Here is a 24,823-nt window from a genome sequence, read left to right on the forward strand (position 1 = left end):
AGTGATGTTGAGCATCTTTTCATGTGCTTTTTGGCCATCTGTGTGTCTTCTTTGGCGAAATGTCTATTTAGATCTTCTGCCCTTTTGATTGTGTTGTTTGTTTTTTTTGATATTGAGCTGCATGAGCTGTTTGTATATTTCCCACTTTTCCAATGAGGAGGCAGATGTTTGTGGACACCAAGGGCCCTGAGCTGGGTCAGAAACACAGGACTGGGAGTTTACTTATCAAGGTTCGTATTCTGGTTCTTGACCCATGTGGTGCCTACACAGGTGCATTCACTTTATAAAAACTAATCAAGCTCTAAACTTAGGTATTTGTGTACTTTTCTGTATGCATATTATAATTCAATAAAACTATTAAATAAGTAAATAAATGCTTAGACGGTGATGTAAGGTTATCTGGACTCAACTTATCTCAAGGTAAAAGCAGGGAAATCACAGCTTCACAAGGAAATATAAGGATAAACCATATGTGCAGGAGGTCATACCTCAAAGCAGGAGAGAGTCTCTGCATGGTGAGCAGTCCCTGTAAGTTGGGACACACACACACACACACAGTCCTCTCATAAGGAGAGTTTCCAATAGCCTGGAAGCAGCCCTCCTTCTCCCTGACGTGAACATCCTATAAATATCTGGTCCAGGAATAACTCAGAGGTGAACAATAGTAGAAAAGAAGCAGTACAGGATCTATACTAAGATACTATAAATAAAATAGGGAGAAGAAACAGGAGGGAGAAAGCAGGGGAAGAATACTCATCAGACAATATGATCATGGAATGGCTAAAAATAATGTGCAAGCATAGTACTATTAATGTTTTAAAAACACAGTAATTGTGTCTTTTTTTTTGCATTTGCAAAAAGCAAATACACAAGAACTAAGGGAAAAGACAGTCATGTCAAAAGAGATAAAATATGAGCTATAAGAATTTGATCAAGAAATCTAACAGAAAATAAAATCAGATGACCAATGATAACTAAAGTGAAAGCAGCATGAAGAAAAGACACGCTACTGAACACACAGGGAGGTACATGGAGTTGATGATTGAGAAAAAGTGCATACAATAAAAATAGAAATGAACAAATAATTCAAAACAATTAAGAGGAAATGACAGATATGGAAGACACATAAAGGAGAGCTGACATAAGCATAAGTAGGAAACAGGCAGGATGGACTTTCTCTATTTTTCCACTTTTCCAGTGAGGAGGTAGATGATTGTGGAGGTCAAGGACCCCAAGCTGGGTCAGAAGCATGGGACTCCTAAAGAAGAGAACTAAAGTAATGTAACAGGAGAGGTATTTGAATATAAATTCAAGACCTATCCTGAAATGAAAGAAGATCTCAGTCTCAGATTGAAAAGCAAAGCCCTGTTCCAGGAAAAAAGGCAAAGAATGATGAACACAGAGGCAGGTTCCAATAAAGTTACTGGATCTCAGAGATAAAGCAAAAAGATATTTTAGGCAGCCAGCCCACCCTCCCCCCCAAAAAAAAAATAAAGAAAGCAGGTCACGGATGATGGGAAAAGATATTAGGCTACAAGCACATTTCTCTACAGCAGCATTCACTGCCAGAAGGCAGTAGAGTAATGTTTAGAAAGACACAAGGAAACAAAATGTGACCCAAGAAGTTACTAGCAACTAAACTGTTGCTCAAGTATTTAGGTAACAGAAAAACATTTTTGAACATATAAAGAGTTAAATCCTCTTTTGTAGAAAATACTAAAGGATGAACTTCTGTCAACAAAGAAATGGATGGAAAACTCATGATAAAAGGATGGGAAGTGAGCACTGATCAAAGCATCCAACAAAAACAATGGAGGATTGAAGCTGGAGAACAGAATGCAGATGATATACCTCAGGTGAGGCAGAAATAATATTGATAAGAACAGGCTGGAAAAGAAGGTGCAGTGGGGTGGGGGCAATAGGAGATTGTCCCAATTTCGTCATCTTTTCTAGCTGGGGGAGGAGAAAACATAACAGATAAACATAACTGAGATATAAGAACTTTTAAAGGTAAAATGTTAACCACTAAGAAAAAGAATAAAATTGAGTGGTGGAGGGAATGGAAAGGAAGGGCTTGGAGGTGGAAATGCATTCATTTCATCATGTTCATGGATTAGGAAACAGTAGAAACTCTAAAGAGAAGTGTGCCTGAGGCACTTTTGCTTCCGGCAAATGTCAGAATAGATACCCTGAGGGAGGCTGGGCTGCTCCTCCACTATACAAATAGTGAGGTGTTGTAATAAAACACAATTCTTATTGCTGAGCTCGTCAGAAGTAAAAAGAACTATTCAAGGAAGCAAATACAAAATACACACATGGCTATATTTATACTTACTTACAAACATATTCCAATCTGTGGTAAGCACATACAAGGGGTGCATTTCCCTGAGGGCCGGCACTGATCCTGAAACTAGAGTTGGGAGAATAAGTTTTGGGCTGGCGGCAAGGTCACAAGCTCTACCTGAGACACCCAGATTAAACCAGGGAATCTGGAAGAGTGTTTACCAGTCCTAGAAGGATTGGTGGCATCTCCTGGCTTTCATTGAGATAAATATAAATTCTCCCTGAAGAAAAGCAACCACCGCTCAGGCTCTCAGAATTTCATGGTTATCATCAATAAAATGTAAACTCACAATCAAGCATGGAAACATGAGTGACAGATGGCAGAAACAACAAGCAAAAGATTTAAATTCTCAAAGTGTTTTGATAATAGAGTTATCAGATACTGAATATACAATAACTCTATAAAATGTCTTAAAAAATAGAAGATGAGATCACATAAACAAGCTAGCAGCAAGATACTATTGAATATGATCAGGCAAATTTGAAAAAAAAACCTAGAAAGAACTTTAAAAAATCAAATATATAATTGTTGAAGAAAATCAATGGTTTTTGGCACCACTGAAAGAGAGATTTAGTGACTAGGAAATAGATATGAAGAAATTATACAGAATGCAGCATGGAGAGAAAAGGAGGAGGGAAATAAAAAAGTGGGTTAAGAGATATGATAGACAGAGTGAGAAATACTGACGGATGTGTCTAATCATAGTCCTGGGAAAAGAGAATAGAAAGAATGGGACAGAGGCAACATTTGAGAAGAAAATAGCTGATGTAGAAGATATACCATGTAGAATAAAGAGTTCCCTGACTTAGTAGTAGGAGAGAGTCTTCTAATATGGCTTCAATATCCCTGTCTCCTGATATTCATGCCCTTGTGTAACACCTTCCCCTTGGCATGAAACAACTGGCTTGCTTTGAATCCATAGAATGCAGTAAAAGTGATAGAATCTCAGTTTAAGCAACTCCTGGGTCAAAGGGAAAGTTATAACCAAAGTTGCAGATAAAGAAGAAAATAATAAAGGTGAAAACATAGATATCGTGACAAATGGAGTGCTTTAAGGAGTATTCAGAGTCTCAAATACTAATATTAATAAACAAGAAGAAAATAAGCATCCATTTCAAGAAGTTTGAAAGTGGACAATATAAATCTATAAGAAAACAGAATAAATTAATAAAGATAAAAGGAGAAATTTATTATTTAGGAAACAGAAAAACCATAGAAAAATATAAGAGTTGGCTCTTTGGGGGGAAAAAATGACTGGATAAACCATAATAATCATCCAGATCTCTCCATGGATGCTAAAAAGACATTTAATAAAATTCAATCACGATCTCTTATTAAAACTATTAACAAAATAAAATATAAATAAATGGATATTTCCTTAACTTGATAAAATATCTATCTCATGGGGAAACATCAGAAGCATTCTTATTAAAGTCAGGAAGAAGAAAAGGGTGTCCATTATCACAACTCTTAGTGTTATTTTAGGTGAGAGAAAGAATTAGGGGCTAATATGGAGTTATATAACTAGAAAACCCAAATGACTCAACTGTTATAATCTCTAAAATAACTCAGTAAGATGGGTAAGTATAAAACTAAGATACTGTAATCAAAGCTCTTTATGAATACAAAATACAACCAATTTCAAAGATATAATGGAATAAAAGACCCATTAAATAGGAAAAAAACATTCCATAGGAATAAATATATTAAGAAACTTGTAAGATCTACATTAAAAAAAAAAACTTTAAAATTCCCCTGAGTCAGGGAGGGAAGTCATCTTGAATGGATGTAAAGGAACACTATGTAGAAAGACTTAAAGTATAAAATTATATATTTTTCCCTAAGTTAACCTATAAACTAATGTAACAGAATTTAAAATACCAATGCAATTTAAAATTAAACAATCAGATTCTAAAGACCATATGGAAAAATAAACAAGAAATAATAGCCAGTAAAATTGTGAAAAAGCATATGTTTAGTGTATTAAAATATTTTATAAGGCCACAGTATGTAAATATTAAGAGGTACATGATTACACTAGTGGAACAGACTGGAAAATCCAGAAATATTAAAGAAATATAAAAATATATTAAAAAAACAAGACATACAGAAATGTATATTATAAAGATGGCATTTCAAGTTTATGGGGAGAAATGAATTATTCAATAAATGGTATGGAGCCACCTGAGTAGCCATCTGGAAGGAAAGTGAGGTTGGACCCCTACCTCACACCTTACCCTAAAATAAATGACTGCTGGATTAAGGATTTAAACATAAAAATTAAACCATAAAAGTACTAGAAGAAGCCATGAGAATTAAATTTATTTACAGTTTAGGAGCGGGAAAGACCTTTCTAAACATGGCACAAAACCAGAAGCCTTAAGAAGAGATTGATATATTTCACTTTACACTCACACACACACATGCACACTTCTGCCTGACATAAAATATGATAAACAAAATAAAAAACAAATAAACTGGAAAAAAAGAACATTTGCAACTCATATTTCAGCTAAAGAGCCAATTTCCTTAGTAATTAAAACTTCTAACAACTTACTAAAAAAAAATCAATAATACAATATAAAAAAGATTTAAGAAGACAGTTCACAGAAAAGAGAACACAACTGGATTTTTAATATATGAAGAAATGCTCAAACTTATTACAAGAGAAATGCCATTCAACTTGCAACAGGCTCATTTCTTGAATATTCAGATTGGCACAGCTCAGATAGACTGGAAGAAGGTGTGGGAATCGGGCACTTCCAAGTGGTGTTTGTGGGATGGTAAACAGATAAGCTCTTGTGGGAGGTCAATCTGGCAACACCTATCAACAGTGGAGGCATGAACCTGATTTCACATAAAGTTCAAAGACAGGCACACTAATCTGTGGGATCAGAAAGTAAGATAGTAATTATCGCTGAGGGTTAGTGAACAGAAGGGGGCTTTGGGGGGCTGCTGGAATTGTTGAAACGCTGTACTTCTTCATGCTAGTTATGCTGGTGTGTTCAGTTTGTGAAAAATGAATGTGACTGTACATTTATGATTTGAGCACTTTTCTGTGTATTTCACATTGTGCTACAGGTGAATAAAACTACAAAAAAATATATATGTGCAAAAATGAACTTTAACCCACTTCTAGGTATTTACCTTATACATTAATGGCTTTCAATTGGGGACAATTTTGCACACACACCCTCTGCCCCGCCCCAGAGGAATCTGGCAACATCTGAAGACTTTTTTCTATTGTCCCAAATAGGGGGATGCTCCTGACTTATAGTCGGTAGAGACTAAACATCCTACTGGGCACAAAACAACCCCACAACAAAGAATGATCCAGCCCCAGATGTCAGTAGCGCTTGGGATCAGGATACTCGGATGCAGATCAACTCAAAAGTAATAACAAAAGGAAAACCAGTAAGTTACAGTGGAGAAGACTGCAAGACACCACCCTAACCAGGTGACTGAGAGTAACAGCACCAGTAATAAGACCACGGCACATCTGTGGTCTCCTTGATAATGCATAACCCCAATCCAAGCACTGAGAAAACATCAGACAAACCCAAACTGGTACTCTTCAAGTGTCAAGGTCATGAAAGACCCAGAAAGACTGAGGAACTGCCACAGATGGGAGGAGACAAAGGAGACCTGACAACTAAATGCAAAATGGGACCCTGGTACAGAAAAAGGAGAATAGTGAGGAAACTGGTGAAATCTGAATGTATGTTAGTTAATATCATACCACAGTAATTTCCTGACTTTGATAATGTAAGATGTGAACAGAGAAGGAAGCTGGGTAAAAAGTGTATACTTTCTGTACTATTTTTGTAACTCTTCTTTAGGTCTAAAATTACCTCACAATAAAAAGTTTTAAAAATAACACAATCTGTGGTTAAAAAAAAAAACAAAAAAAATGGAGCAACTCAATTTTCATTGGTATTAAACAACTCTAAAATGTACTGTTAAGAGAAAAAAGCAAGATGCACATCAGTATGGTAGCATGCTAATATTAGCATGAAAAAGGAAACATATAAATGGTTAATTCTGGATTTTATACCTTGGGCATATATTGATTATTCAGAAAATAATTCTGAAAAGTCACACAGATAATCAACCAACCATCTGTGGTGGAGATGGTCTTTGCTGTAATTATTTAGTGCTCACAGTGCATATTTACAAAGAACTGATTAGACAAACTAAAAATGGCAAATGTGGCTTTTCCAGAGTGAATTCTTTCTTTTTACCCTCAATGCCACTGCCTTGTTTTATCCTCTTCCTCTCTCAGCTGGACAGCTGCAATAGTTCCTAGAAGGTCTTCTTGACTATAATCTTTTTCATGCTCAACACACTTGCAAAATCTTCTGAAAACACAGATCTTGACTTAAACCATACCTCACTCCCTTCAGGACTAAAACTCCTACGACACAGCTCCACATTTATTTAGCTCCTGCCCCTCACTTTTCCCTGTCTGCACCTGACTACCCATAGTCCACAGACACTCGGTGACCTCGCTGGCCCTGCTCCAGGCCCACCTCCCTGCAGGCCGTTCACCCCTACTGGAGACAGAGCATGGACAGGGAGAATGACCTGCTGCCTGCCCTCAAGAGCACTCAGGCCAGGGAAGGGACCAGGGCTAAATTATCTTAACAGAGAGCCAGGAAATCACCTGCCATATTCTTCCCCACCCTTGTGAAGTCTTTCCTCCTTTTCTCCATTCCCAGCAGGAAGAACCCTGATGGGTTCTAAGAGTGCTCCAACCTAACTGGTCCCGTGGCTGACAGTCCCATGTGTCTCACCTCCCACCCCCTCGCCCCTCGATCCTGAACTCCTGGGGGGCAGCAGCTGTGTCTTATCGCCTCCTCATCTCATTAGCACACATCTGGCAGCACATGGTACAGACCCAAAGAAGACATGCTGAGTGAATCAACGAATGAATGAATGAACAAAATAAATTCATATGTCAAGCAGTGCAAGGCTTCAGCAGAGAAAGAGAAAAGCTGACACATTCTAAGCATTTACCCAGCCCAGGCATCAGGCTAAAAGCTTTACCAGAATTCCTCATTACTACTCACACAACTTCATGAGACAGAAACTGTCACTACTCACATTTTGCAGATGAGGAAATAGAATTAAGTGACCTGCCCAAGCCACAGGGCTGGAACCTGTCCTGACCACAGAACACACTCTTACCCATTGGTTATACTGCCTATGGGTCCCCAGTTTCCTCTCCCCACTCCCCCACCCACCCACCTCTGATCTTGCATCCTCTCCGTCAGCCGGCCTTCAGAGCTCATCCCTGTCTTATTTGCGGTGGAATGGACTGCTCTGTGCCCCCTGCCCAAGGTGTTTTATCAGCAAGCATTGTTGGGAAGCTTAATCTTTGGCTTAAATGAAATGGAAAGCCATGGGTCCAGTCCAAAGAGCAAGGAAAAGAAAATGGATCCCTGGTTCTAGCATCTGTTACCTCACTAGCCACATTTAAGGTTTGTTGAAAGTCGTGTGGAGAATGCCGCAGAATTCCTCAAGGTGCTGCATGACAAATAAGCCTGGGCCGAGCTTCCTTCCTTGGAGTACCATGGAAATGCGGGGAAGGTCTGAATTTCCCAGGACAAAGACACGACTGCTCACACAAAGCCCTTCAAGGCTTTGTCGTTTTCTTCACCTGGTGGTCTCCCTCTTAAGTACTCTCAAGGTTATTTTGACACTCTTCATGCACTGTTTGGAGAGCAGCTCTGACTCAAGACAATACTGAAGGGAATGGTTATGTAAAAGCCCTCAGAAATCTGTTGCTGATAACATAAGCCAAAAGGGAGATAAAATGCTAAGAGCTGGATGAAAAATTACTCATCCAAAATTTCCACACATAACTACTGTGGTTTGAAGCCTTCCCCCAGGCCAGCGTGCCAGCCCCACTTCTGGAAGGCTGGTTACTCCTTCCATGTTCCTGAAGGGTGCAGAGACTGTCACCTGGCTGGGGACACCTGGGGTGGGTGCTGCTGGGTGAGGGTAGGGCTGGGGCACTGGGCACTCAGCTGGCAAGGAGGGTGGGCAAGAAGTGAAGGATAACACACAACTTGCAAAGTCTGGAGAGCTCTGTGAGGAGGCAGTCCACTGTAAAGGTTCAAACACTTCTGGAAAATTGGGGCCCTCTACTGCCAAAGTTCAACAGTTCTGAGAGAGGTGGCAGATGCTGGGCAGGAAGCCGAGACTGAGGCGGGCAAGCGGCTTTCGACCTGGCATCCAGCCAGGCCCTGTCTCTCTGAGAGGAGCAGGGCAAGGCTCCTGGTCCACCAGCCACCCCCCCCCCCCACTGCCCCCGGCCAGGTACACTGGCATTAAAGGGGCAGGTTTCATTTAGATCAGCAGATTCCAAACCAGGCTGAGCCTGAGAATCTCCGGGGAAGCTGAATAAAAAGAAATAGCTGAAGCCCGTCCCCCAGAGATTCTAACACAGAAGGTCTGGAGTGAGGCACACACACTGCTGCCATTCTCTGGAGGAGATTCTAATGACCCACCAGGTTTAGAAACGACCAACATCAGAGAAAAGAATACTGTTGGTTCCAAGGTGGAATTCCAACACCCTGAGCTTCCTGGATACCACATTCATCAAGAAGACCATGAGAGTCTCCCTGGGACTTGGGAAAGGACAGAAAGAGGCTTCCCAGCCTCGGGACTGGAAGCACACCAAGAGAGAGATACTGGACCCTGGAGAGCAATTCCTGGAGGTTACAGGCTCCCAGAGTGGCAGGAGGAGTAGTGAGGACAGACAGGGACAGATGCAGAAAAGGACCAGGCAACGAGACTGTCAGCTAAACAGCATGTCCTCTACCACTGACTCCAGGAAATGAGTTGATGGAAAAAATGATACAGCTAATGTTTACTGAGCACCTACTGTGTGCTAAGTGCTCTAGTTCATTTGTTACTTAACCCTCATAACAACTCTATGCTGTGTTAAGTAGAATTATTTTTCCCATTCTGCAGATTAGAAAACGGAGGCATAGAGAGACTACGTAACATGCTCAAGAGATGGAGGCAGGACATGACCCTGGGCAGCATGACTGGAGAACCCATCTTCTTAACCACTGTGTGATATGGACAGCACCTCCATGGTGTGCTGAAGGCCAGAAGAATTAAATGCAAAAGAGCAAAGAAGCGAACATTAGGTAGAAATGAATGCATAAGACCCTCTAATGCTGATTACCATTCTAGACACTGTTGCCTTCCTGCAACAACTGGCTTATAGCTTCTGTGCTCAATATTTTTTTTAAAAAACAGCATAATATGCACGTCTCAGTCCACTGCGCACACCATGACACATTGGCACATCCCTGCTCAAGTCAACCAATGAGGCTGTTATGCATCACTTCCCAGCACCTTCCTTTCCCCGTGGGGCAGTCAGGCATGTGCTTTGGAGCAGTGATGGTGGCATGTTTTGCTGAGGTGCAGGAAGGATGGAGGGACAAGTAGTCATTACATAGCACCTTTCAACTAAGAATCTCCAGGAACCAGGTGAGGAGGGGGGACAGATAAATTTCTCTTTCATATTGAAAAGGGTTGAGGGCTTTGTGATGCCATGATCCTTGGCAGAACGTTACCCTAACTCCCCACTTCTTGCTTCTGTCTCCAGTAGCAATGGCATACTCTTCCTCTCAGCTGATAATAACTACTTCCGGCCTTCTCACCCTCTGTTTCACCTGGCAGAATATCTGACCTTAAATAGCTTTAAGTCTTGTTAAATAATGACTTTGCTTTGCAAGCGACTTTGCTGATGTAGACAGGAGGAACTTGTAATCATAAAAAAAGATGGATTGGGCTAATTGCATAAAGTTCATTTCCCCTTTCTAATAAATATTTACCATCCAATGTTTATAACTTTTAATGTTTGGACTTTCTTGAAATGCTTTATTGAATTAAAACCATCACATTACCATTGGCTAAAAGAGGAGACAGCTATATTTGCCAACAACTTCTGCAACAAATGCCAGCTATTGATGCCAATTTTTTTTCCTTTGGTAGTTCATATTTCCACAGACAGCTTTGTGCCTTACAATACCCACATTCTGCAGACAGACATGAAAGATGCAATGATGATGGTGTGGGGATCTCCAGAGCCCTAGAAATGAAAATGGACTGTATTTTAATTTTTCTTCATTCTCTGGTATGCAAATGTTTAAGAGAGCAGAAATATTTGAAGCTAGGCTGCTCCCAAAGCAACTGTAATGTTTTTCCAAAGTTATTTACCCTATACCCTTGGATAAGGAAGTGGCTCTTAATTTTGTTTGGTCTTAAAATGGTTACGAATTGTGAATGCCAAAAGAAGAACACACACAGAAGTCCAATCAGAAGGAAGTTCAGTATTGAAAATTCCACCTAAAGAAGAGGAATAGTCACAGAAAGGCAGCCCGTCCCTTGGGGAGCAAATGCTGACTGGCCACTGCCTAGCACCCAGCACCTGGCCTTGTACTCTGAAGTATATGGTGGAGCCTGTGAACCCTTCTCAGAATAATATTGGTCAGTGCATAATTATAAAATACATAAGTTTAGCAACAAAACAATTAAGTTCAAATATAATGCAAAATACAAATTTTTAATATAGTAACACATGTGTTTCCTAGTCAACACATTATATAAGATCTGGCCCTAGGTCTAATAACAACTGTAATTTTAAACTAGTCATGAGTATAAATGATAATTCCAAATAGCTGCTACAACTTTCATGCAGTATGAAAAGGATCTGTGATTCCTAATCACGTGACAGTCACAGGTACTGCTGAGACTGCTGTGGCTTATTGCCCACACTCATTATGGAAGGAAATACTCATTTTGGTTACAGGTTGGAGAAAAATAAGGATGTGATCTTTTCCCTATCCCTGTTCACAAATTCTCTGAAATCTATCTGCAGACCCTAGCTCAGAACCCCTGCTTTTACACAATAACAAAGATGCGTCCATGAGAAACGTGATCCCCTGAGACCGTATCCTCTACCTTCCGCCAAGGATAAGATTTTGTTCCTCGTAAGAGGCAGCAGCAAAATGAAAACTGCCCACCAGTAGTCATGGTGGTTAGTATTTTTCTCAAAATATAATCTATCCAGTTTCTTTTCTTCTTATTTTTATGGTCTGTATTCCAGAAAAAGAAAATGTTCAACTCTTGAAGCACCAATGTGTTTTGTGGTTTTATTCCCTTGGCAGCGTCCATACTGTGTTACACCCCATTATTATTTTCTTTTCTGTAATAGGCTTAAAGTTCTAGAAATGTTTTAAGACAGAAGATTCACACACATGCACGCACACACAACCCACTTGCCTCATTAATGTTTCTGTGCTTTTCCAAGCTACCCCCGAAGGCCCGGTGCAGGAATGCAAGCTGAGGGGGTTGCCAGGGAAGTCCTCCTCATGGACACAGCCTTGGGGGAGCCAGGACTTGGGAACACAGACAGCAGCGTTCCCAACTGGCATGCATGTGTGTGGTTTTTAAGAAATTCCTCCAGATTTTTGGAGTTGTAACGTCTTCACGATATTCATTCCCCTAAAACTCCTGGCTATGAGTGTTGTCCTTCTTTTTCATGGCATCTAGTTGGTAGTAATTTTTTTTTCCTATTAAAAAGGTGTAGAATTCTAAGGTGGCAGGCTTTTTTTCTTTCAGAGCTTTAAAGATGCTGCTCCATGGTCTTTCTTCACTTGCATTGTTTCTAATGAGAAATATGCTGTCGTTCCTACCTTGGTTTATCTCTACATAACTTGTCTTTTTTCCTCTGGCTCTTTTAAGATTTTCTCTTCATCACCACTTTTAAGCAATTTGATTATGATGAGCTTTGGTCTGGATTTCTTCATGTTTCTTGGGGTTCATTGAGCATCTTGGATCTGTGGGCTTGTGATTTTCATCAAATTTGAAAAAACTGTCAGCAATTACTTCTTTAAATATTATTTTAGTCCTCTCTCTCTCACCTCCTTCAGGGCATCAATCACATATGTCTTAGGCCACCTGAAGTCCCACAGTTCTCTTTGTTTTCAGTCTTTTTTCTCATTGTGTTTCACTTTGGATAGCTTCAATTGCTTTATCTTCAGCAGTCATCTCTTCTGTAATCTCTCATTTGCCAGAAATCTCAAGTAGGGTATCTTTCATCTTAAATATTGTAGTTTTCATTTCTAGAAATACCAGTAGGATCTTTTCCATATCTTCCATATCTCTACTTAACATGTTCAATCTTTCTTTTTGCTACCTTCCTGAACCTGGAATATGGTTATAACTATTGTTTTAATGCCTTTGTCTACTAATTCTATCACCTGTGTCATTTCTAGGTCAGTTTTGATTGATTTTTCTCCTCATTATGGATGTATTTTCCTGCTCCTTTGAAGGCCTGGTAATTTTTTATTTGATGCTAGACATTGTGAATTTTATTTTACTGAGTGCTGGTTTTGTATTTCTATAAATGTTTCTGAGCTTTGTTCTAGGACTTGGCTAAGTTACTTGGAAACAGTTTGATCCTTTCAGATTTTGCTTTTAAGCTTTATTGGGTGGGACCAGATCAGCATTTAGTGTGGGGCTAGTTTTGCCACTCTACTGATACAACACCCTTCTGTGTACACTACTTGATGCCCATGTGAGCCTCAGAGATTGTTCCCCCTAAGATTTTCAGATGGTTCTTTTCCTGGCCTTGGGTAGTTTTCTCACACACATGCGTTTCTCAGTACTAAACTGAAGATTCGTGCAGATCCTGTGCAGATTTCTGAGGTTCTCTCTTTGTAAAGCTCTTTTGTCTGTGGTACTCTGCTCTGTGAACACTAGCTGCCTCAGCCTCCCAGTACTCCTGGCTCTGTTTCTTCAACTCAAGAAGTCTGCTGCTTCTTCACAGCCCTCCCTCTCTATGCCACAGCCTGAAGACTGCCCAGGCAGTACGCCAGGACAATCAGAGGGTTCACCTCATTTGTTTCACATCTCCCAAGGATCACAGTCCTTCCTTGCTTGATGGCCACTGTCTTGAAAATCGTTGTTTCATATATTTCATCTGATTTCTTAGTTGCTTCAGGTGGGAGGATAAATCTGGTCCCTGATACTCCATCTTGGCCGAAGGCAGATGTCAGGATAAGAAATTTAAAGGCAATATTGGGACCATGATCATTTCATTACATGACATCCATTTCAATCCTCAAGGGCATTAAAGAATAATGATGGTTATAGAGATCAATTGGGCATTGGATTACATGACATTTCGGTTGGCGCTAAAGGTCTCTGGAGTTTTGTATAATGCTTAATTTTTCATGGCCCTGAGGAGTTCAATATAGAAAAATGCTGATCCTGGAGATGTACAAAGATAGATTAGTTCTGTGCCCCCACAGTGGGGAGCCAGTGTTATCCAGAAAGGTAACAGCAACACATTCATCAGCTCAAATGATTGGGTGCTTACTTTGTGATAGACCCAGTTCTCAGCACCTTACGTGTATTAACTCACCAGGAGTCTCAGATTTTAACAATGAGGATATTAATTAATGCACAGAGAGAGACCCGGCCACTAGGAATCAGGCTGCAGTCTCTCACTACCAGACTTGTACTGCCCTGGGAGGAAGCCACAGGAAAGGTGTGTATGAACCCTTGCAAGATATTTGACAGAGTCTTACATGTATGTTGGTGAACCAGATGGAGAAATGTGGACTCAGGCTTAGAGAGCCAATTCATTTTACGGGGAGGCCTGTAAGGGTTTCTCCCTTGCCTGTGAACTTGTCCAGTCTCATCAGTGGTTGGGTGAAGTCACATAAGAACTTAAATTTACTGTTAGGGTCATGAATGGATTTCAGAGCAACACATACTTGAACATCTACTATGTGCCAGGCACTGGCTGAGGCAGTTGGAAAATATTGTTGAGGAAAAGTAAGATTATTGCCCTTGAAGGATTTAAAATCTAGAAGAGGGAGATTATCAAAACAATAGTCATATAAACAAGCAAATTATATAGCATGTTAAAAGATGATAAGTTTATGAAAGCAGGGTTTTCCCTTAGGGGATCAGGAGATCTGGGTGCCACAAAGGTGGCAGGGGAGAGTTACCTGATGGAAATTTTAAATAGGGTGGTAGGCTTCCTTGAGGACATTACATTTGAACAAACAAACAAACAAATAAAAAACTCAAAAAAGATGAGGGGCTCAGTCACGTGGACAACTGAGAGAAGACCGTCCAGGTAGAGGAAACAGCCAGCAGGAAGCAGAGTGCATCCCCACCAGGAGCGTGCCTTGTGGGTTCGAGGAAGAGGAGGAAGGCAAGTAGAACTGGAACAGAATAGATGAAAGGGAGTGAATAAGGGGATGAGGACCAGGAGGAAGAGAACGAGGCTCATCCCAGCACCAGAGTCTGTTTTACAGGGGGAAGAAAGGAACAGTACAACATATGTGTGCCTCCTGTTATACTGAACATCAACTGAAACACAGACCTATAAACGCACAAATGAGCAAAACACCAATCAAGTGAGCTTTAGAATCCCACAGGGTGGTGCCTGGGTGAGATTCCAACGATGTGTCCTAGGCCTAGGGCAGCATCCCCAAGTCCTGGGTCCCAGCAGGCAACTGCCTCTCTCATCCACCAGTGCCTCTTTGGCATTAGTATGACATTTTCCCCAGCGTGAGAAGTTACTGCTTTCTAACTGGTAGATTTGTGCTGAAGGAAGCACCACCAGCCTTGCAAGCAGGATGATCACCACCAGCTAAGGCTGATGCTGAGTCAGTTGAGCACCTCCACACCCCTAAGGAGTCACTCCTGCCGAGACAGGCTGGGACCTGGGACCTGGGACCCTCTGCTGCAGTGCTTGCACCTGGACAAATGTCTCCTCAAGCAACAAAATACAAAAAAACTATAAGGAACTAAAAATAACTGTGTGCAGACTTCCCTGGTGGTCCAGTGGCTAAGAGTGCACGCTCCCAATGCAGGGGGCCCAGGTTCAATCCCTGGTCAGGGAACTAGATCCCGCATGCCGCAACGAAGAGTTCTCATGCCGCAACTAAAAGATCTCGCGTGCAGCAACTAAGACCCGGCACAGCCAAATTAATTAATTAATTAATTAAAAACAAACAAACAAACCAACCATGTGCATGCACATTTGGGGCAAATTCTGGACAGCAAGATACAAAAAGACCAAAGCAAACCAACTGCCACTTCTGAAAAGCCAGGAGCAAAAACAGGGTGTCGGGAGCAGAAGCAGGATGCTGCACATGCCCCCTGCACACAACACCACCAAAGGGGTGGTCAAATCACCTAGGCCACCCCTCCAGCCCGACCCCTGGATCCGCCCCTACCCTCACCCCATATAAGGAACCCTCAGGGAGCGAGCAAGCAAAGGAACCTGTTACTTGTTCTCACTACCCCCATGCTGTAGCAGGGGCCCCAATAAAGCCTTGCCTGAAATTCTTGTCTGGCCTCTGATCAGTTTCTATGGATTAAGGAGGCCAAGAAACCTGGTCGGTAACACTGCTAGGATTTGGGGAGGAAAATGTCAACTTTATTTTGGTACTGGTGGAATTCTCAAGGAAAAGGCAAGCAGGAAAGCATATTTCATGGTTCTTGGTGAGCTGTAGGAATAAATGTTCAGCTGCATTTTAACTTACAAAACAAAAGATCTCACTTTATATAGTTGTATTTTGAGCTTCTAGGGAGAAAGGAGCAACACAGCTGAGCTGAACATGCCTTGCTGACCTCTCACTGTCCTCTTCAAACAAAAAGATGCTAATGAAGGAAAATAAAATACCAGGTTACCTTTCTCTCCTTTGGAATCTGTCTTTGAATGAATGGAGCCTGCCTTTTCTCCTGCAGGAATAGTCACACCTGGGCTTGGTCTCCAGCCCATCCCTTTCTGGCTGAGTGACCTTGGTCCATTACCTAGCCTCTCTCAGCCTCTGTTTTCTCATCTGCTAAGTGGAGTTCAAAGCCCCTGCCCTCAAGGGTTGCAGTCAGGGTTTCATGTGACAGTGCATGGAAAGAGTCTAGCCTAGAAGATCACGAGCCACTAGTAGTTGTACCTCCCTCCTCCTATCTCTCCTCACCCAACTGATGTGCAACAGCCTGGCTCCTAGAAGGCAATGGCTGTGGCTCTTTGGGAGGAGGCAGCCTCTGTCCAGCTTCCACCCCAGTCAATCCTGTTGGCCAGGGAAGACTCCACAGTGGGCAGAGTGGCCACTGTGTGTCCACTGACTCAGCTGGGTGCTTCCCTCTTCTCCATTCTGGGTGCCTGGGGCACTTCTACCCTTCTCGAATGCTCGGCATCCTCCACTGGGGTACCATGCACATGGATCTCCTGGTGTTACCACACCATCAAAAGACCCTCTGAAACCTGCCCTCTCCGATAGTTCTGTGCCATCATGCACTTTAAGTGACTGAAGGCTGGGACAGACAAACAGGATGCCTCTTGGCCAGCCTATGGTACATGAATGAGTGCCTCAATGGTCAAGCCTTAACGGTCAAGGCTGATGGTGAGCACCAGACATCGCAGCAGACCACTGGGGATGATCGGATCCGGGGGCTGGTCCCATCTCCCCAGGGAGGTGTCCTTCAACCCAGCCATGGCTGGGTGTGAAATGGGAGACAGCTTCCTGTTACCAGGACCTGGAAGATAGACCCTTGCTGGCACCTCCACAGGGGAATGGAAGAGGAAGACTCAGGAAAACCCTGTGAATAAATGCCCTCTGAGGAAACAGCTAGCAGGAGGTGCTAGCCTGGTTGTTAGCCACGGCCCTTTTCCATACCCCAAACAATGGCAGGCAGTGCCCCACCTGCAGATTCCACCCAGATTTCCTGAACCAATTCACGCATAGCCAGGAAACACTCAAGAGGCAGCATCCCGCCTCCCGGAGTCCAGGCTGACCTGCTGTGCTGGCCGGGATCCCAGGGTCTCATTTTGAAGGCACAGTCCCGGTCTATCCTTCTGTCTTGGAGTTGCTCCCGTCCTGAGTTCTTGCTCTGGGCACCCACCCAGCCCTCCAGGCTGCCTCCCTGGGACTAGATGCTGCCCTGAGCTCCAGGCCGACTGCCACTGGGTGGCTCCTGAGTCCCACACATCCCCAGCTGGTTCTCCTGCTCCTGTCCTCCTGCCCCATGATGGTGCCGGCTCTGCATCCATCCTTGAGCCAGCTGCCAACTGCTGGCTGAACCACAGGCTGCTCTGGCCCTCCCCTGGGGCCCCAGCATGGAGATAGCCTGCCCCAGGGCCTGGGCACATCCCTCCCACCCACAGAAGTGGCCCAGCTGTCTGCAGTATGGTGAGAAAGTGCACACTCTGGGGGTGAACAGACTTGAGTCAAATCCTCTACTTACCTACTGGCCAAGGCATTCTGAATGATCAGTTCACCCCTGAGGCTTGATGTTATCATCTGTACCCTGGGGGAGAGTAACCTCGGGAGTCTGTGGTAAGGGTTAATTGGGATCAGGCACATTGGAAGCTTTAGGGCAAAGCATGTGGGCATTGTTCAGTAAATGGTAACATTTTAATGGGGTTATTAATACTATTATCATATAATCAATTTATTATTTGTTAAATGTTCTCAATATGACACTCTCCAACGTCCAGTAGTTTTTAGCTCTCTTCTATATCTGTGCCGGGTTTGATATCAGGCGACATTGCATCACCTCCAAGAATAGGTTAATTTACTTTTTCCTAGTGTCTTAATGTTTTCATGTTAAGACATTAGGCTACTAAGAAAGAAACACCTTTGGATTAAAAAACAAAACAAAATAAAACATTAGGCTATTGGTGTCAGCAGTAACTCTGAACCATCCCCCTGCCTATGTGTGCATGTGTGTGTACGTGTGCATGCACATGTGTGCGCATGGCTCACTCTGGGTGCCCCGTGAAGTTGCTCATGAGGTATATGCGTGTGCATGTATGTGCATGCATGTATGCACATACGTTTATGTGTGTGTGTGTGTGGAGTGTAAATGCCTGTATCCTCCAACAGAAGCCAGATGCTCCTTCCTGAGCCAGCCTTCCCCTCCCGAGGCTGCTTACCTCCATGTTTCTGCAGAAGGTGGCGTTGGTGCCAAAGAGGATCTGGCACTGCTCATTGGCGCTGTAGTGCATGCCTGGCAGCTTGTGGGGCAGGCGCACCGCGTGCTGGCTCCTGGGGTCTGTGACCAGCAAACAAGTGCTAACTTTTGACCTGAAACAGCCGAGAGGCAAGTTGGTTTGCAAATGTACCACCCAGGTTTTTGTTCTGCTTTTTCAGTCACTGAGAAGCAGGAACCTCCAAATTATTTATGGGGAGATGACCAGGCACCAGACACATGGGCTGCACTTTTTGCTCTTTTTCCACATAGCTGAATGCAGATCTTTACTCCGGAGGCCATGAGAACTGGGCAACTAGGAAAGGGCCTGGGCGTATCACCCACATGGCTAATGTATTTTTGTCAGGGAGTCTGAGTGCTTTCTTGGATGAAAATGCTTTTGAAATAGAGTCCTATGATATTTTCTTAGAATGTGGCTTTAGCAAAAGTCACTATGAATAAAGAAACAATTGGAGTAGGGTTGTTTTCTTTTAAATAAATAAATAAATAAATAAATAGGCAAGCTTATTTCCAATTCAGTAGATTTTCTTGGGGGGCCTGTCAGGCCATGGCTGCTGGCTGGTCCAGGTGCCTCACCTGGCCATGAAAGTTGGCTGGTGGCACACCGTGCAAAGGACTTGGGGATTTCAACCAGGACGGAAATGTTCAGAGATGTTGAGAACAGCTCTGAAAAATTAAACTGGGGGTTGTGTGGCTGTGGCTCCATTAGGAGTTAAATACTTGAATGCTTTTATTTTTTAATTCCTAAAACAAGGCAGATGGTAGTAAAAAGAAAACCCAGCCTCTTGCCAAGATTCTTGAAGAAAAGAGTTGCACGCACGCAATACACACAGGCTGATACTGGTTCACCTCTCCTGGGCTCAAACTCATGGGACACTTCAACAAAGTCAGTGGGACCAGTACTGTGTATGTGAGCAGATGAAAATACCTTTGTTTCACTGACCCTTCTGGGTAAAATGAAATAATGTCAAGTGGCTTCCAACATTGCATTATGATTTGGTGATACAAGTACTCAGTAGGAAATAGCCTACATTAAAACTAATGAGGCTATTTTTAAAAATTATTTTTTCTATTTATTTATTTATTTATTGGCACACCAGGTCTTAGTTGCAGCATGTGGGATCTTCGCTGTGGCACGTTTAGTTGCAGCATGCAGGATCTTTAGTTGCAGCATGCATGTGGGATCTAATTCCCCGACCCTGGATTGAACCTGGGCCCCCTGCACTGGGAACGTGGAGTCTTACCCACTGGACCACCAGGGAAGTCCCTAATGAGCCCATTTTTAAGCCCTGTGTACCATTTAGTTTCCCAATCACAGGAAACCTCATGAAAGAAGACCCAGGATGAAGCCAGAGTGATGCCTTTGGTCCTCCTCCCTGAGTTCACTGGGCACTCCACTGTGTTATTGGACTATAAAGCTCTGTGTGTAGGAGAGACTCACTGACCCCTTCAGTCTCCATGGGGTGTAGAGATGATGCAATTAAGTGGTGAAACAATCAGGGTCTGCCTGTCAAACCTGTAAGTTCAGCCCTGAGGTCCTGACACTAAGGGATCCACATTGTATATGAGCACAGACTCTGTTTGACAAAGTTCTGGCATCAGATGGCCAATTCTTCCACGGAAGTCTGAGAATGGAGTGATGCAGACACAATCTGGAAAGAAAGTGGCTATGAGATAAACTCATCCCAGTCCCACACGTGAGGAAGGTGAGCAAGCCCTCCTCCCAGCAAATGGACTCCTGTCCAGGGAAGCAGCCTGAGTGTTGTGGAAATGCCCTGTTCTACAGTAGCCAAAGTGTGCCACTAGGGTGGTGCCCACCCACTGTCAAAATAATGCAGAGAAGTGAAATGAAATCTTGTCAAGATACGGTCACTGCATTGACATTTCCATCGATAAGATTTATGATCACCAGCTAGGTGCCCAGTGTCATACCAGATGCACACTTGGGAGGAAGCTTGACCAGCTGAGAATTCTAAGAGATTCACTTCTGCTCACACTGGCTGGGACTCCAACTATCATGTCTTTAGGAAGTATTTTAGTACTTTCTATTGCGTTGATTGTACAGAACAATTCAAGGACTTACTTGAGGAAGTTTTCAAGGTCATCTCGACTGCAGGAGGACCAGGAGAGGTCGCTGGGGTTCCGGCCTTTCACCCACTCTCCCGACATGATGTGGGACCTGCCAGCGCAGGAGGAGTGGTCGTCATCGTGGTTCATTCCCAAGCTGCCCAAGGGAAAGGAGGGGAGAGGACACTCATTACAGGCTTCTCATCTCCTCATCCAGGTTCTAGCACACTATGCTAACCTAAATCATGTCTTAAACACAAAAGGTGGCACAGGTGATACCTGGTTCTCTGCCACTCTCACAGAGCAGACCAGGAGTCACAAGTTTATAGAGAAACAGAGAGGGTGATGACTTGCTTAGCCAGTGAATGGAGACTGATTGACCACGTAACAGACAGCATTCACTAAACAAATGAATAATAAATGAATGAACCAATTACATTAACTGCAATATTATAGTTCTGATGTTTGGACTTGCTTTTCCACATTAACATATCCTAGCGTTAATGATCTAGTGTTTCATTGCCTGCAGAGAAGTCACTACGCTAACGTGTAGTGGGAGCCAACCAAGACTTTGACTTATGAAAACTCATGAACAATTATGGCTTTTCTTTCATGTCACTATAGCTGGGTCCACCAAGATCATACCTGTCACCTTCCCACCCAGTTGTACCTGGAAGACACCAGGATGCTGGCTTAGACGAGGGAGGCTGACATACAATTTGAGCTGAACAATGATCTCAGTTCACACACACGCTGTCAGTGGGGTAAAGCCGAGACACAGAACACACAGGTGTTCAGGTGGCCCACAGTCTGCTGACCCGTGACTTCCAGGGGAGAGACTCACTGTGCATAAGGATTGCTCACTCTTTGTCAACAGCCCCGTGGAAAACACACACACTTTCATTCATTCAAACATATTTATGAGAGGTTTCTCAAGTGCTGGGAATGGACTAGAAGGAGAAGATACAATGGTGTACAATAAGCCATCCCTGACCTCAAGTCAGCATGGAAGAGGAGACAGACACAAACAGAGGTAACTATGAAAAGAGGTTCTAAATGCTTCTCTGCAGCCATATTTTCCCAGTTTTCCTCATACGTCTCTGATCATCTTTCATCAATTCCCCTGTGTTCTTGCTCTGCACACCCCCAGGCCACTCCATGCTCCTATACAGAGAGGCTCCCTTGGCCACCCCCACATGGAGCTGGATTAGCTGATGCCACCCCCATCCCCGGAACAACACGGCCTGGCACCCGAGCTCCTGCTCCAGGCAGGCAGGGCCCCCTCTGGTCACCCACACGTGTCTGTTCCCATAGTTGAGGGTACGCTTACCAAGGGTCAACAGTATTTATACTCAAACCTATTTATGTCAGTAGTTCTGTTACTTCAATCAATACATGTGGCTACATGTTGTGTTAACCAACAAAATATGAGAATAAAAGTTAAGTTGTTTTCATGAAAACTAATTTAGCTACTAGCTACAATAGGCTGCCAAGTTGGGTGTGGGCAGACAACTGTAAAAAATGAGGAAAAAAATCACAAAAATCTGCCCCCAGACTGCTTCACATGGGTCTTTCAAATTCTGCTGAATCTAAAAAAGAAAAAAGAAAAAAGAAAAAGAAAGAAACTGGATTTAAACTCATCACATTATAGTTGTGGTTTCTGTGAAGGCTATGGAAGCCCAATCGGCTTCCCTCAAAGAAAAGGCTTTCACTCCCACCACAAAACCGGTGAAAAAAACGAACGTTTTCATGGCTTAAGTTAAAACAAAATGACAAAATGTTTAAGAACATAAGTATAATTTCTTTACATTTCCCCATTTGAACCAATTTTTTGGTTAATGGGTCAGCTGACCAACAACTATCCTGCTATCTTGTTAGAAAGGAAAGCTTCTGCAGTGCTGCCTACATGTTGGCGCCACGTTCCCCTCAGTCCAGGCCTCTCCTGCCAAACCTCTCCCTGAAAAATGCCTGGCTCCCGGGATTTCCCACAGGCTCTTCCACCCCACCAGGTGCCCTCAGGGCAGCTTTCCATCCCAGATTATCCACGAGTGACTGGCACAGAGCAAGCACTCTGTAAATATTTATCAAATGGATTAACTATTTAATGCAGCAGTAAACATCAAAAACTCGGAGGATCCACATGCATGGTATCTAGGGCGGCAGCAGCTTGCTCAACAAAACAATGAAAACCATCTCTGGGTAGATGCAGTCTTGCTGGTTCTAGGGTGGCAGCAGCTTGCTCAACCGAACAATGAAAACCATCTCTGGGTAGATGCAGTCTTGCTCTCCTGCCTAGATGTCAAGACTCCATCCAATTAGGGTTAAGTAGAGAACCAAGAAATTATCAGATACATCTGACCAATAAGAATAATTTTTCAATGTCATTACTCGGGTTTTTATTTTTTTTCCTGCTTGATATCTGTATCTTTATCTGTACCTGTTCCTGTATCTGTATCTATAGCTACATCTATACCTATACCTATATCTATATCTATACCTACATCTATCTCTTTGTTTCAGGAAACATAGGAACTGACTGGTTTTTCAACTGCATGTAGCAAAGGATATTAAAAGTCAGCTTAAATTTGATTTAGGGTTTGACTTGATATCTATAAATGAAAGTGGTGATAGGGTTTTCAAATGGGTAGATCTGAAAATGTTGATGGCTTTCAGGGAACTCTGCTGTACGTGTAGAGGTTACAGAAATACAATGTCTCATGAGAAAAGTGGCTCCAACCTCCACCTCTAAGGACATAGCGTAAGCACAGCATGTGGAGCAGGTCAAACTGCATCACTGCCGACCCTGGAGAATCCAATCCCAGGGAGAATCAACACACGATCATAAACCCTCTCCCACCGTCCTGAGCTGGGACGTCCTGAGCAGCCACCAGATGCTCCTTGTTGTTTGGGAAACCACATCAGAGGAGATCCAAGCCCTGGCAGAATGGCCTCGCCACACATGGAGGAATGTTTCACTTGTGACATGCTTCCAACTTTTCTCCGGTGATCAAGCTGCTTGTAAAATCAAAGAGGTTCTTTCGCCCACATTCCAGACTCTGCTGGCCAGAGAACCTGGTCTCTCCGGAGACAAAACTATGTTTACAAAAGTGCTCAGAAACGCTGACTGCGCCCTCAACACCCCTTTGCCTGCAGGGTGTTGTGTTAACGGTTCATTCTGACAGCCCCCAGAGAAGGACTTCCCTAAGGAATGTTCCAGTCAGCAGGATCAGCCAGGAGTGCAACTCTTGGGTTTTCTGGAGCTTGTCTCTAATACCGATTGTGCTTGATCTGGTTTAAAATGTTCAAATGCTAACCAAGTGCCTCATAAATTTACAGTTTGCTGAACTCGCATTGGGGTGGGAGTCTTGATATTTGAGGTCTACATAAACTACGGTTTAGGCTATTTTTAGTTTAAATTAAAGATCACTTGACTGAAAAAATTCATGTTATTTTAGGTTTATGTCTGTGGTAACATTATATTTAACAAAAACATGTAGCATTAAGCACACACAGTAAGTGACTGAGATTAAGGACACAGACAGGCCTCATGTCACATGTGGTCCAGATTTATCAGACACAATAATAACTTAATGGCCTTGAGTAGATTTTATCTTAAAACAAAAGAACACATTGCTCTGAAATTGCTTCAGGAAATCCAATATATACCATGTGGGGATTCTGAAAGGCAATGCTCCCCCTGTACTAGCTTCACTCCAAACCCTGGAAGGCATGGGGGATACTAGGTGTTCTGGGCCTGGTACCTGTGCCATTTTGGATGCTTCAGTTTTACCTGGCTCAGAGCCCGTCTGTCTGTCTCTTGGACACTTTGGTGTTTTGATGTCAGGTTTGCGAGCCAGGTCTGCCTCCCCTCAAAGTACTCTTGGCTGTGTTTGTAAAACGAGTGCTTGGGGTGGAATGAAAAACCCAGGAAACGGCTCCCATGAGGGGACCCTCTCCAGTGGAGGGGTCAGGGCTGGCCTGAGTCCTGCTTCAGTCGCCCTGGGGGCATACTGCCTGCTGGTCCCTTTTCAATAAATGTTTACTGACTCTGTAATAACAGGAATGGCCCATGGCAGTTTCTAGGAGATGACAGGCAGGTTTGTATTCATTATTGTTAATTAATTAAATAATAATTAACACCCCAGCATTACACTAGAAGGGAAATTCTCTACTGCCACTACTTCTTTGCCAAGAACCAGACTGTGCCCTCAAACTGTAGCTACACAGAAACTTTATCTACAAGGTTCAAAAGTCACCAGGGGTACCAGGCTACACTCATTTATACAGGTTGAATAATAGGGTTAATTGTCATGATCATCAATAACCCCATTTATAGGGAACACAGCATCAACATTCTCTCACCTCGGAGAAGTT

At 43.0% G+C, this 24,823-nt stretch overlaps 1 protein-coding gene across 8 annotated transcripts in view; it reads right to left on the reverse strand.

Moving 5' to 3' along the window:
• The window catches only part of ADAMTS17 (ADAM metallopeptidase with thrombospondin type 1 motif 17), a 359,201-nt gene that overhangs the window by 150,297 nt on the left and 184,081 nt on the right, over nt 1-24,823 (reverse strand). For all 8 annotated transcript variants that reach the window (XM_059912613.1, XM_059912610.1, XM_059912612.1 and 5 more), the window contains exons 9-10: nt 20,466-20,606; nt 18,327-18,477 (exon numbers count right to left, since the gene is read on the reverse strand). In XM_059912613.1, coding sequence (XP_059768596.1) covers nt 18,327-18,477; nt 20,466-20,606 — 292 coding nt within the window. The remainder of the gene's footprint in view (nt 1-18,326; nt 18,478-20,465; nt 20,607-24,823) is intronic.

Source organism: Balaenoptera ricei, chromosome 2 (assembly GCF_028023285.1).
Source record: "Balaenoptera ricei isolate mBalRic1 chromosome 2, mBalRic1.hap2, whole genome shotgun sequence".
Classification (NCBI taxonomy): domain Eukaryota; kingdom Metazoa; phylum Chordata; class Mammalia; order Artiodactyla; family Balaenopteridae; genus Balaenoptera; species Balaenoptera ricei.